This window comes from Archocentrus centrarchus, unplaced genomic scaffold, assembly GCF_007364275.1.
Source record: "Archocentrus centrarchus isolate MPI-CPG fArcCen1 unplaced genomic scaffold, fArcCen1 scaffold_58_ctg1, whole genome shotgun sequence".
Classification (NCBI taxonomy): domain Eukaryota; kingdom Metazoa; phylum Chordata; class Actinopteri; order Cichliformes; family Cichlidae; genus Archocentrus; species Archocentrus centrarchus.
The window spans coordinates 122,870-136,352 of record NW_022060279.1 but is presented as its reverse complement, the minus strand read 5'-3'; the positions used below and the strand labels follow the sequence as shown (position 1 = coordinate 136,352).

Below are 13,483 nucleotides of genomic sequence, written 5' to 3'. Positions count from 1 at the left end.
TTTTTTGTTGGTGGGGGCATCGTCTTGAAATGAGATAACAAAACATTTAGGCTAGTTTAGCTAACTTCTAGGCAAAGTTAGCAGTTAAATATTGGACGAGTGACCATCCCAGGATTAAGATGACTGAAAAAGATTTGGTTTCTCTATATGAAAGTTAACTCGCAACAAGGCGTTATAAACAACCATATTCACGGCAACATTCCCAACAGACCATTTTATCTCATATAAAAGAGTTCCTGACTCCTGCCTGGGGATGGGATTTAGTAAGAATTTAGCAATTCCAATTCCATAATCTATATCAATTCGATTACTTCTCAATTCTCATTGGGCTAGTGAATAAAATATACCACAAATGTGTTTGTTTGCATTAACTCGTTAATGTGCAGTAGATCAAAATTAAAACTGGTTTTTAAAAAAAAAAAAAAATAAATAAATAAAATATTAACATAAAATACAACTGCAAGGTGTGCGAGAACCTCTTGAGCCAGCCAGACTCTGGCAGTCCTCAACTAAATGTTACAGGAGATGGAGATTATTCATCACATATGCTTTTATCATATAGTGAAAGCCAGGGGTGCCCACACTTTTTCAGCTTGTGAGCTACACGCAAAGCTAGCATGGTTAAATGCGTGTGCGTAGGGTGGTAACGAAACGAGTGGATGACAGTTCATCAGTCATCTTCTACTTCGTTTAATGCCGTGCAATCTACATTTTCCCCCCAACTCCACTGGGTGCCATGCGATCTACCTGCACGCCTCTTGCGATTGACCAGTAGATCGACGTATCGGGCACCCATGGTGAAAGCAGTACAGCAAAATAGGGCTGCAACTATTATTTCAGTAATTGAATATTCTATTATTCTATTAATCGAGTGATATAAGAAATACTTTTTCGTATTAACAATTCATTTGCATATTTATCTTCCATACTGAAGTGTTTTTTTTCTGTGTGAAACAAACAGCGGTGGATGGAGCAGCTACAAAGTTCTCTTTTCTTCATGTTGGCACTTATTGATCAGGTGGTTGAAGGACCTCCAGCTGTTTCAAAGTAAAAGTTTTAACGGTGGTTATAGGAAAAAGCGCTGCTGCTTTGGATGCTAGAAAAACGTTTCCTTTCGCTCCACCCGAGCTCATGGTCTCGGTAACGGCTCTGCCTCTTTGTGTTTGCTGCGTGTGCACAGACTGCAGTAAACCAGCTGCTGCTGTTGTTGAAAAACTGTGGACTTAATTTTGTAATGCTTTTTAGCCATAAGCATCTCCCTAGTCACTAATCAGGGATTAAAGCATAAAAAAAATATTTTGACGAGTCCCTCAGTACTGAAGGGGGGGCACTAGTAATGGTAAATGGTAAATGGACTATGTCTGTGTAGATTCTCAGTTATCCAGGTCATAGTAGTCTCTGGAGCTTGAAAAAGGCGACTGGACTTCTTTTTGTTTCTTGAAGACGTTTCACCTCTCATCCGAAAGGCTTCTTCAGTTCTCAACCAAATGGTGGAGAGACCCAGGTATTTAAACCCCTGTGGGCGTAGTCCCCTGGAGGTGGACTAGTTCTTATATAGCGCTTTTCTACTCAGTATGAGCACTCAAAGCGCTTATACAGCCTGTTTGCATTCACCCATGCACTCCCATTCATACAAGCACTTCCATTTTTACGAAGCTAAGTGCTTTTTTAATTAACTAACACTCACACGCATTCATACTCCGACGGGACGGTCGGAGAGCAACTTGGGGTTAAGTATCTTGCCCAAGGATACATTGGCATGTAGCCTGGAGTAGCCAGGATTTGAACCGCTGACCTTCCGATCAGCAGGTGACCTGCTCTACCTACTGAGCTACAGCCACCCCAACCAATCACCAACCAATCACTAGTTCTAATGGTGGTGCTGCTAGCCAACTGTGGTTATAGTAAAGAAGAAAAATGACAGCTGTAATTATTAGCACATCGAACACAACACACGTACAACATTGAGCAGTGGAGGCATCAACAAAACGTCGGTGGAACCGATAAGCGGAATTGTTCAGCAAGTAGACTAACAATTCCAAGGAATTACTGGAAACTGGTTCTTGTTGTAGAGAACTCAGAGCCGTTCAGAGGGGGGTGGGGGAGCACAGTGACATGACGCCATGTTGTGTCTTCAAAATAAAAGCACGCGAGTTAAAGATTACAAAATCAGGTATTTTTGTCCTCCGTGGTGTAAGTTTTGGGTGGGACAAATGTGCCTGTCTCCAACATTGATTACCCCCCCCCCCCCCCTTTCCTATGCCAACAAGTATTTTTGTTTTTATGCTCAAGATAAACCATAAAAATAGGAGGTTACATTTTTAATAGTTTAAAAAGTGAGTCTCTGGAGCTTGAAAAAAGGTATCTGGACCTATTTTTTTCAAGCTCCAGGTACTACTGTGACCTGGATGACTGAGAAGCTACACAAACATATTTGCAAAGTGTGCTGTGTTTCTTGGCACAGCGCCCATGGAGAATGGTGATACAGAGATGACCACAGAAGAGCCATGGGACCAGAAAGAGGTAGAACAGAGCGAGGAAGAGCCAGGAGGCAGGGACCGGGGGCCAGCAGTGCCAGACGAGACGGCTCCGGAGATGATGATGGAGGAGGAAGAGGAAGTGCCAGTGCCCAAGGTTCCACCCACACAGCCAGATGCCCCCAAAAAGGAACACATCAATGTGGTGTTCATTGGACATGTAGGTCAGTGCAAAATCTTGTCTTTTTGTATTAGTTCAGTTGGTGTTCACCAGATTTTTTTTTTTTTTTAATATAGGAATATGTAGCACTGATGTCAAATTTAATTCAGCAGTTTAGCTGTTATAAAACCTGAAGCACTAATGTTTTTAACTTTTTAAAATGCTGAGTTTTGATAAGAGTCCCAGTCTGAACATGCATTCAGCAATAGAGTGCCACCTAGTGGGAACAGGAAATGTCAGGTTTTACACTTTAGTATACTACTCCTCATAGCCACTTGAGAAGTGGTCAGAACAAACTTTAGACCTCGATGTTGTGTTAGTACTATAACAGTCAGGGCTTTCAAATTGTTTTGGAGTAGCAGGGGGGCATGCCAAAGTAGCAGGCACCTTATGACCAAGACCTTTGCTGTCCTCCATGGGCGTCTTTTCCCATCTGTTTTGCTTTTATGAGTACTATCCCCTAAATTTTACCACTATAAGTTTTGCAAATTTACAACTTATATTTGCATTTTAATTGTAAAAATAATTCGTTAAACATGTTTCTGATTTTTACAGTAAAAAAAAATCTAACTTTTTTCTACTTTGATTTTATTTTTTTATGTGATTGTAAGTCCAATGTCTTAATACAGTATGTCAAAATGAAAGAATAACTATACAGTCACACACATGAGGTTGTGCTGAAAAAAAAATTATACCAAACAAGGCAAGATAAACAGTTTCTAAGGTCAACTATGAAGCTAAAAACAAAAGTAGTCAAAAATGTCCAAATATACCCTGGACCCCAGAGGGTTAAGCCGGTCATGGGGAATGATCGAGAGGCGTTTTGTAAAGTGTGCAGAAAAAATATAAATTTGACCTGAAACGGTGTGACAGCGATCAAATCACACCGAGCATCCACCATTCACCAGTAGCGGATTTGGGCGTAGGGAGCAGATTACTATTTTGTTTTTTGGTGCTACACAAAGCACTGCAACTGCAACCTCAGGGTCAGCTACGAGCACAAGTATTGTCGTCACACCTCAGCAGCAAACCAGTATTCCAAGATTTTATTGCAAAATAAATAATCGGCTTGTGAAACTTGAATTTCATTGCATTTTGTTTATATTCTTAAAAAAACAAATTTAGATGGATAGATTCAACTCATTGTCATTGTGCGCACAAGGCACACAACAAAATGATTGTTCCAGATCACTCATCCAGAGACGAGCATCTGTGGTCATGCAGCCAGAGACCGGCACTACCGTTAGGCAATGTGGTTTAAGTGTCTTGCCCAAGGACACAACGCAGTGCAGGGACAGGGACTCAAACCGGCAACCCACTGGCTGCAAGACGGGTGCCTACCTACTGCGCCACTTTTTGAAATGTGTTTGGAATATTAATGTGTATGAGGTCTTAGTCAAGACAAAGTCAGAGTAACACCTTCATATAAGTGGGATACAGTTTTGTCTTTGGTGAGAGACGGGCGATCATCGTACATGGCTTAGTGCTGTGAATCCACCGCTACCCCAAAAAAGGCTGCTGCTCGATTTCGTCCTGGTAGTAAAAATATTTTAGAGGTAGTAAAAATAGTTAGTAAAAGGTAGTAAATTTAGCTCTAGGATTCCTGTATAAACCCTGATTAATGGTGGGAGGATATCCCAGTTGGTGATGGTTCTTGTTTGAATATGGACCCAAAGGGCAGTGGACCACAGTGGACCCCTGTGGAATGCCACGGGTCAAAGCAGGTGCTTGAGAACAATAGCCACCAATACTGAGTGAAAAGGCCCTCTTGGGCAGATATAACCTGAATCTGAACCTGAGTGCTATGGGATTTGAATCCAGAAGAAGACTTTCACCAAAACGTTAGACAAAAAAAACTTGTAGCAATTGGTCTAAAATTTGACAGGTTGATTAACTCAAGATGGTTTTTTTGTTTTTGTTTTTAAAAAATGTTACTATCTTGTCTAATATTCACACACACGCCAGTGGATACATTGGGGGTAACTGTGTTCGGTATCATGCCTAAGGATACTGGGGTGGCTGTAGCTCAGTAGGTAGAGCAGGTCACCTACTGATCGGAAGGTCAGCGGTTCGAATCCTGGCTACTCCAGGCTACATGCCAATGTATCCTTGGGCAAGATACTTAACCCCAAGTTGCTCTCCGACCGTTCTGTCGGAGTAAGAATGCGTGTGAATGTTAGTTAATTAAAGCACTTAGCTTCGTAAAAAATGGAAGTGCTTGTATGAATGGGAGTGCATGGGTGAATGCACAGGTTGTATAAGCGCTTTGAGTGCTCATACTGAGTAGAAAAGCGCTATATAAGAACTAGTCCATTTACCATTTACCATTTACAAACGTAAATGAAAAAGCTTTGTAAACACTGTTTACGCACGACTGCACACAGACTCTCACTTCCTGCTCAGTTTCGCGCATGGAGGACGCACTGGTTACGCAGGCAGTTTATGGTTTCATATGAAAGCCCACCCCATAGTGCCATATACCCACGTGTCAGGAATTTTATTGGCTATACATCTGTGGTTTCGGATTTTGGGTCAGAGTCGACCAATCAGAACGATTGGACAAGATTTGGGGGCAGGTCCAGAAAAGTCACATGACACTGTCTGGTTATTATTGGCTCTGGAGAACCCATTTCATAACATGATTGGACAAATGAGGTGTCAATCCAATTCTGAGGGTCTAGTCTGTCATATAAAAGCATCGTAAGGGCGAACAGCAGCGTTACTGTGACGCTATGAGGCTTCAAAGTCGGAAATCGCTACAGAGGGCCCGCGGGCGGGCCCTTGCCAGTTAACAGGTTAATGTGCATTTGGTGCTGTAGTGTAATATTAAGATTGGGATGTTGTAAGACTGTAGTCAACCAAAGAGACTACAGAATCTGGAGCCTTATAGCCTAGATGACAGTAGACATAACGTGAAATAATTTCAACCTTTTTTCCTCTAAAAAAATAATGCAAACTGTCCGTGTGTTTGAAAGAGGATCCAGTTTGATCAGAGTGGTGCTGCTGTTACTGACAGATGGTGAAGGTCAGTGAAACTGGTACAGAATGTGTCTGCCATTACCAAAGGATGATGGTCAGTGTTGCATATTCATAGTAGTCTCTGTCAAGTTGAATGAGTCCAAACTGGTTAAAAACGTGATGGTGTTTTGTAGTTTTGGGTTGTTTTTTTTTTTCTCTCCTCCTCTTGCTGCTAAAAGGAAAATGTTTGACCAGTCAACTCTGAGCCTAAAGCTTTAGTGTGTGGAAGACAAAATAAAACTAGTGGGGTGTGTATTTGTTTTCATGATACATGTGTATAAAGTGCCTAGTTTTGGCAGTGTGGTTCACTGATGTGTGATCATTTTTAGACTGCAGTGGAGCTCTGTTCAACATAGGTAAATGGTAAATGGACTAGCTCTTATATAGCGCTTTTCTACTCAGTCAGAGCACTCAAAGCGCTATTACAACATGTTTACATTCACCCATGCACTCCCATTCATACAAGCACTTCCATATTTACTAAGCTAAGTGCTTTAATTAACTATCATTCACACACATTCATACTCCGACGGGACGGTCGGAGAGCAACTTGGGATTAAGTATCTTGCCCAAGGATACATTGGCATGTAGCCTGGAGTAGCCAGGAATCGAACCGCTGACCTTCTGATCAGTAGGTGACCTGCTCTACCTACTGAGCTACAGCCACCCCATAGGAAGAAAATACTCATTGGCCACCTAATTAGAAACACCTTTCCCGTCCCAGGTTGGATCCCCTTTAATTCTTTGTGGCGAAGATTCAACGGGGTGCTTGGAAACTTTCCTCAGATGTTTTGGTTCATGTTGACATGATAGCATCATTTAGTTCGTACACTGGCCTGTGGCTGTTGGGTTATCTACTTTTTACTGCGACCAGTATTTTATATCTGGCTATCCAAAGGTGAGGCTCGTGCTTATTATTTGGAAGTTTACATTAATATCAGCTTGTGCTGCTTTTCCAGATGCTGGCAAGTCAACCATTGGTGGTCAGATCATGTGAGTTGCAGTCTTTTTTTCTTTTTCTTAGAGTGAGCAAAGTTAAAAACATCATATCATGTCTTTGACATGTTGCGTTTTATCTTGTTTTTCTTTTCCTAAAGGTATCTGACGGGCATGGTAGACAAGAGGACCTTAGAAAAATATGAAAGAGAAGCGAAGGAAAAGAACCGGGAAACCTGGTGAGTTGGTGTACTGCTGTGTTTACATGAACTGACCTGTTGTTGGATGCTAATGTGATGAGGTTCAATGTGTTTGTGCTCAGCCAGGTCAGCTGACCTGGCTGCTCACCCCTTACATACGGATTTCTTAAGTGACCCTGAAAACAGTAGCACGTCCTTTTTTGTGTGTTTCAGGTACCTGTCCTGGGCTTTGGACACCAACCAAGAGGAAAGAGACAAAGGCAAGACAGTGGAGGTTGGCCGAGCATACTTTGAGACAGAAAAAAAACACTTTACCATCCTAGATGCTCCAGGCCACAAGAGCTTTGTGCCCAATATGATTGGAGGTGCATCACAAGCAGACTTGGCTGTCCTGGTGAGTTGAGGAAATAATCAGTTTTATTAAACTTTAAAAACGTAACTTGCTCTTACTCTTGAACTAAAATGGTTCAGGATTTACAATTATTTTCCTTAAGGCAAAACTGTCTATAGTTTACGAGAGGTGACTGTAGCTCAGGAGGTAGAGGTCACCGATGATCCCCAAGGAAAACATGACTTGGTATGTGAGATAGATTGATAGATACTTTACATACAGAGGCCTCTTTTCCACCGACGGGGTTCTGATGCCGGTGCCAGTATTTGAACCGTTCAGCGGTTTTTCCACTTCGAATACACTCGGTGCTCAGCTGAAAAACAGGTTCAACTCGGGACCCGCAAGCTAGCTGGTCTCGAACCAAGAACACATGACGCAAGCGGCAGAAGGATGTGACTCTGCCGTCTCAACATAAAGTTTTCTACCGCTATATTTCACTGCATGGTGTGTGTTACATGAGAACAGCGATTTTCACGGCTGTGAATTAGGTTGGGCTCTAAGGCTGAACTTGCTGCTTTGTATCAGTTCATATCACAGATAAAAGGACACAAAGTGCGTACTTGTCATCTTGCTTGTAATCGCTGTCTGTGTTTGATGATGATGATACTTTATTGATCCCACAATGGGGAAATTACATTTTTTTTTTAAATTTACCTCTGTGCTGCACACAGATGCTGCAGTAGTTTGCTTTGGAGTGTGCACAGCACAAGAAAGGGGGAGCGTGTTCTCCCACATTTGTGCCCTTCGGCTTTCGTGTCCAGACGAGGACCCGCCCACACTCATACGTAAAGGAGCAATCCATAAAGCGCGGTGGAAACGTGGGCCCGTTCTTAAGGGTTTCGCCGGTTCATTGAAACCAACGCCAGCACTGGCATGAGCACCGGCACCTTGGCAGTGGAAAAGTAGCATGAGTAGAGACAGACAGCATTTCAACACCTCAGTATGCCAACACCAGTGCCAGTCCAAGGGTGCTCTGGGGCTTTTTCCCCCCTAGATTCCAGATGGTTTTCAATCCATTCAAGGGTGGATATCCCATTTTTTTCCAGTACATTCCAGTCCGGGGATTCGAACCAACACACACACACACACACACACACACACACACACACACACACACACAGCATCCTGTCAGTCACAAACTGCACTCTTCTCCTCTAGGCCATATGGATGCATACACTCACAGATCTGAGACTTACTCATCTTAATAAGACTTGATTGGTTTGAAGATTGCCCTAAACAGCAATCCCATGCTTGTGGCATGACATTCATTAGGGCCCGAGCACAAAACGTGCATATTGCATCTGCTTTGTTTATTATTTCAAAACTGGTGAGTTTTCGGCGGAGGGCTTGGCCATGATGCCACGGTGAATTTGGATCATTCGCCAGGAAATTTTGATTGGCTTTCATTCACACCTACATAATCCAATCAGGACCAAACTTCTTCACTAGGATGAGGGTCCGCCTTGAACACATACATATGACAGTATTTAATGACAGTCACAGTGCCACCTAGTGGGAACAGGAAATGTCATGTTTTACATTTTGAGGTACAGCTCCAAGGTGGTTCTCAAATTTCGCCTGGAGTTTTCCTTTAACGGTGCACCCTGGTGGCAAGCCAGTTCACCATGAAACAATCAGTCCTTGATGAAGGGCTTGGAAAGCTCAAAAACTTGTGAAATTTGTCACAGTCCTATGTCAGCATTTAAGATTTCATATTTAAATGCTGTGATAACCAAATATAGAAAAATGGCTCCACAGCACCACCTAGAATTTTTCTAAACATCAGCACTAGAGCTATGTTTCATCTACATATCTGAAATTGTGCAGGTTCATGTAACATCCTGAGCTGTGCAAAAAAGTCTCTTGGAGCCATACCCAAAACCTGGCCTCATTTTCAGGCCTCATATTTTAATGAACTTCTCCTAGGGCATTGCACCAATTTGGAAAAAAAATCCCAGAACATAACCTAGACAAGTACCCCATCAAAAGTTATCCAAGGTTTTATAGAATATCAAATGGTGTTGTTGTAGCAACACTTTGATTTTGGGAATTCAGTCATATGCCACAGGACATCAAATTGTCACATCTCAAATATACACTGCTCAAAAAAATAAAGGGAACACTCAAATAACACATCCTAGATCTGAATGAATGAAATATTCTCATTGAATACTTTGTTCTGTACAAAGTTGAATGTGCTGACAACAAAATCACACAAAAATCATCAATGGAAATCAAATTTATTAACCAATGGAGGCCTGGATTTGGAGTCACACACAAAATTAAAGTGGAAAAACACACTACAGGCTGATCCAACTTTGATGTAATGTCCTTAAAACAAGTCAAAATGAGGCTCAGTATTGTGTGTGGCCTCCACGTACCTGTATGACCTCCCTACAATGCCTGGGCATGCTCCTGATGAGGTGGCGGATGGTCTCCTGAGGGATCTCCTCCCAGACCTGGACTAAAGCATCTGCCAACTCCTGGACAGTCTGTGGTGTAACGTTGACGTTGGTGGATGGAGCGAGACATGATGTCCCAGATGTGCTCAATCGGATTCAGGTCTGGGGAACGGGCGGGCCAGTCCATAGCTTCAATGCTTTCATCTTGCAGGAACTGCTGACACACTCCAGCCACATGAGGTCTAGCATTGTCCTGCATTAGGAGGAACCCAGGGCAGACCGCACCAGCATATGGTCTCACAAGGGGTCTGAGGATCTCATCTCGGTACCTAATGGCAGTCATGCTACCTCTGGCGAGCACATGGAGGGCTGTGCGGCCCTCCAAAGAAATGCCATCCCACACCATTACTGACCCACTGCCAAACCAGTCATGCTGAAGGATGTTGCAGGCAGCAGATCGCTCTCCACGGCGTCTCCAGACTCTGTCACGTCTGTCACATGTGCTCAGTGTGAACCTGCTTTCATCTGTGAAGAGCACAGGGCGCCAGTGGCGAATTTGCCAATCCTGGTGTTCTCTGGCAAATGCCAAGCGTCCTGCATGGTGTTGGGCTGTGAGCACAACCCCCACCTGTGGATGTCGGGCCCTCATACCATCCTCATGGAGTCAGTTTCTAACCGTTTGTGCAGACACATGCACATTTGTGGCCTGCTGGAGGTCATTTTGCAGGACTCTGGCAGTGCTCCTCCTGTTTCTCCTTGCAGAAAGGCATAGGTAGCGGTCCTTGCAGAAAGGCAGAGGTAGAGGCCATAGGAGGGTTGTTGCCCTCCTATGCTGTGACAGACACAGCAAACCTTCTTGCCACAGCTCGCATTGATGTGGCATCCTGGATGATCTGCACTACCTGAGCCACTTGTGTGGGTTGTAGAGTCCGTCTCATGCTACCACGAGTGTGAAAGCACCACCAACATTCAAAAGTGATCAAAACATCAGCCAGAAAGCATAGGTACTGAGAAGTGGTCTGTGGTCCCCACCTGCAGAACCACTCCTTTATTGAGTGTGTCTTGCTAATTGCCAATAATTTCCACCTGTTGTCTATTCAATTTGCACAACAGCATGTGAAATTAATTGTCAATCAGTGTTGCTTCCTAAATGGACAGTTTGATTTCACAGAAGTTTGATTCACTTGGAGTTATGTTTTGTTGTTTAAGTGTTCCCTTTATCTTTTTGAGCAGTGTACATTCGCCAGTCTGTTCCAAACTTCACGTGCTTCATGGGAGTGTGAAAGTCTGGACACATCTATCTACCAGCATCGCCTCACACTCATAACGCCACCTAGTGGAGACATGAAATCAGCGGTAGACTGATAATCATTATTCCATGATCATTACATTTTCATTGATGGGTGCAGGCGTTACATACTGCACCATGACATGTAATTAGTGGGAACTTGCCGAGGGCACGAGAGCCGTTGAGTGGCCAAATGACGCAAGGTACAAGTAGCCTACTGGGCTGACGTTATCCAGGTAAGCCTGCGACTCTCCCGACCACAGCAACCTCCGAGTGCAGTACGGCTCAACCGTGCAAGGGCCCGATCATCGCTGCTTGTGGCTTTATTTCAGTTTGTGCCTTGTGGTCTTGTACTGCCTAAAGTAAATGAGACAAATCCAATCATTGTTCTGTTTATGCACAAAGGTGTGTATTTAATAGTGGTGGGCAATAGAGCTTCAAAATTATATTAGAATATTTCAAGAGATAAAATACTGAAAAAATACTGAATGTTTTATCCTCCCACGCTAAAGAAAGCGGAAGTATGATGTCGTCATCCTGTCCATTCGTCTGTGAGGTTTTACCTTTCCAGTCTATAGACTCTTTGCAACACAATATTCATATTCCTGAATGTTTAGTACGCATGGGCTGTTTTTATCTGAAGTAGAGCTTAAACAACATGGAGAATTTCAGGCTGCTAATGCTATGAGAATATATGCCTCTTTCTCATACTGATTCACTTACATAATCATGTGATCATATTGTGCTGTCTGATTGGCTATACCTACTTGACCATTATTGAATGAAATTGAGAAAGTGGGGATTCCCCAAATCTAGCAGCTGGCCTCGGTCCCTGAACAGCTGTCAGTAGCTGATAGTGAGAAATACAACGTTACAACAATCCTCGTCACAATATAAGAATAAGGGGAAAAAAAATACGACTAAATTAGAAGTGCACATTAAAAGATTCATCTCAGATCAACGAACAACAAAAGGTCCCACAGTACGGTGTCATATATACACATGATATTGTTTAACATCGTCCATACAAAACTGGACACAACAATGAATTTTTCGATAGAGATTGAAAGCATTACACTAGCCCATATGTACTAGAAGTGGCAACTGACAAAGAAGGCAATTATAAAAAGGGTCTTAAGTCAAATTCTTCATTGAGCCTGAACGGAGAAAGGGTATTGAGTGTGAATATCCAATATGCTTATCTTTTTAGTAGGAGGGAATTAATGTCACCTCTGCGTGGTGATAGAGTGACAGTTTCTATGCCAAAAACTGCAATGAAGAAACACTGTGTGCGGCCTGTGTGAAATGCAGTGCTACAGAACTTTTGGTGTTCTGGTTGTGGATATTAGACCGATGCTCTGATATACGAGTTTTCAGTGGTCATGTGGTTTTGCCGACATACGCCAGACCACACGGACATTTCAACATATAAATGACATTATTGGTTTCGCATGTAATGTTACCCTTTATAGTGAAGCGCTTACCTGACCGTGGATGACGGAAAGTGGTCATGACGTGTAAAATTTACACTGAGTCATTGCTTACCTTTTTAGCTTTGGTAGAATGTAAACAATCAAGTTGAGACAAATGAGGAAAAACGGGCATGTGCTTCAGTAATCCACGCATGTTTATATTGATGTGCTTTAAAACGATTTTCTACGCTGTCTGATTGTAAGTGAAACTTTTCATTAGAACTACAAATGCGATGAATACGATTAAATTGAGACACAGGTAAGCTCTTTTTTAAAGACAGGGGATGGAAGGATAATCCATGCAGGATTGTATTCTTATCTGTGCTCTTGCAAAATAAATCAGTTTCGAGTCGGTTGCCACTCCTGAGTAGACTGATGTCCAAAAAATGGATCGATTGAGCATCATATTCCATTGTAAACTTAAGATTCTAAGAATTGTTGTTGATAAAGGCAAAAAACTCAGTTGGGTTACAGATCCAGACCATACAAAGAAAATGTCATCAATGTACCTGCTCCATTACGATATAGGAAAAAAATGGATCGACAGTACTGTCAAAGACAGTTTTTTTTTTTTTCCTTTTCCAAAAAAACCTACGTACAAGGAGGCAAAACTCAGGGCCATTCTTGATCCCATACTTGTGCCTGAAATTTGTAAAAAGTACTCTGATCCAAACAAAGTAATTGAGAGACAGTACTGTTTCTATAAGTTGAATAATATTAGTAGTAGAGGGCATCAAGTCGGATCGCTGATCCAAAAAATAACCGGCCGCCATCATGCCAGCCTGGAACGGTACGTGTGTAAAGAGATTCTATATCTAACGTAACCCACAAGTGAGGGGCATCTGTAAACTTCATGGTCTGAGTCAATTTAAGGAAGTCCATGGAGTCTTTAATATATGAGGGTAAAGAGTGAACTAGCGGTTGCAGAAAAAAAATCATTTTTTTCCCCCTTATTTTTATATTGTGATGAGGATTGTTGTAATGTTGTATTCTTAGATGTTTTTGGTATGCTATACTTACGTGAGGTTTTTAAGAATGGTCTTCTCTGTGTTGCTTATTTATGGGATATTGACTATTCT

At 42.4% G+C, this 13,483-nt stretch overlaps 1 protein-coding gene across 2 annotated transcripts in view; it reads left to right on the top strand.

Annotated features, from left to right (window-relative positions):
* Positions 1–13,483, top strand: part of gspt1l (G1 to S phase transition 1, like) — a 35,509-nt gene that overhangs the window by 9,444 nt on the left and 12,582 nt on the right. For both annotated transcript variants that reach the window (XM_030725541.1, XM_030725542.1), the window contains exons 3-6: positions 2,465–2,701; positions 6,675–6,708; positions 6,813–6,890; positions 7,065–7,245. In XM_030725541.1, the coding sequence (XP_030581401.1) occupies positions 2,465–2,701; positions 6,675–6,708; positions 6,813–6,890; positions 7,065–7,245 (530 nt within the window). The remainder of the gene's footprint in view (positions 1–2,464; positions 2,702–6,674; positions 6,709–6,812; positions 6,891–7,064; positions 7,246–13,483) is intronic.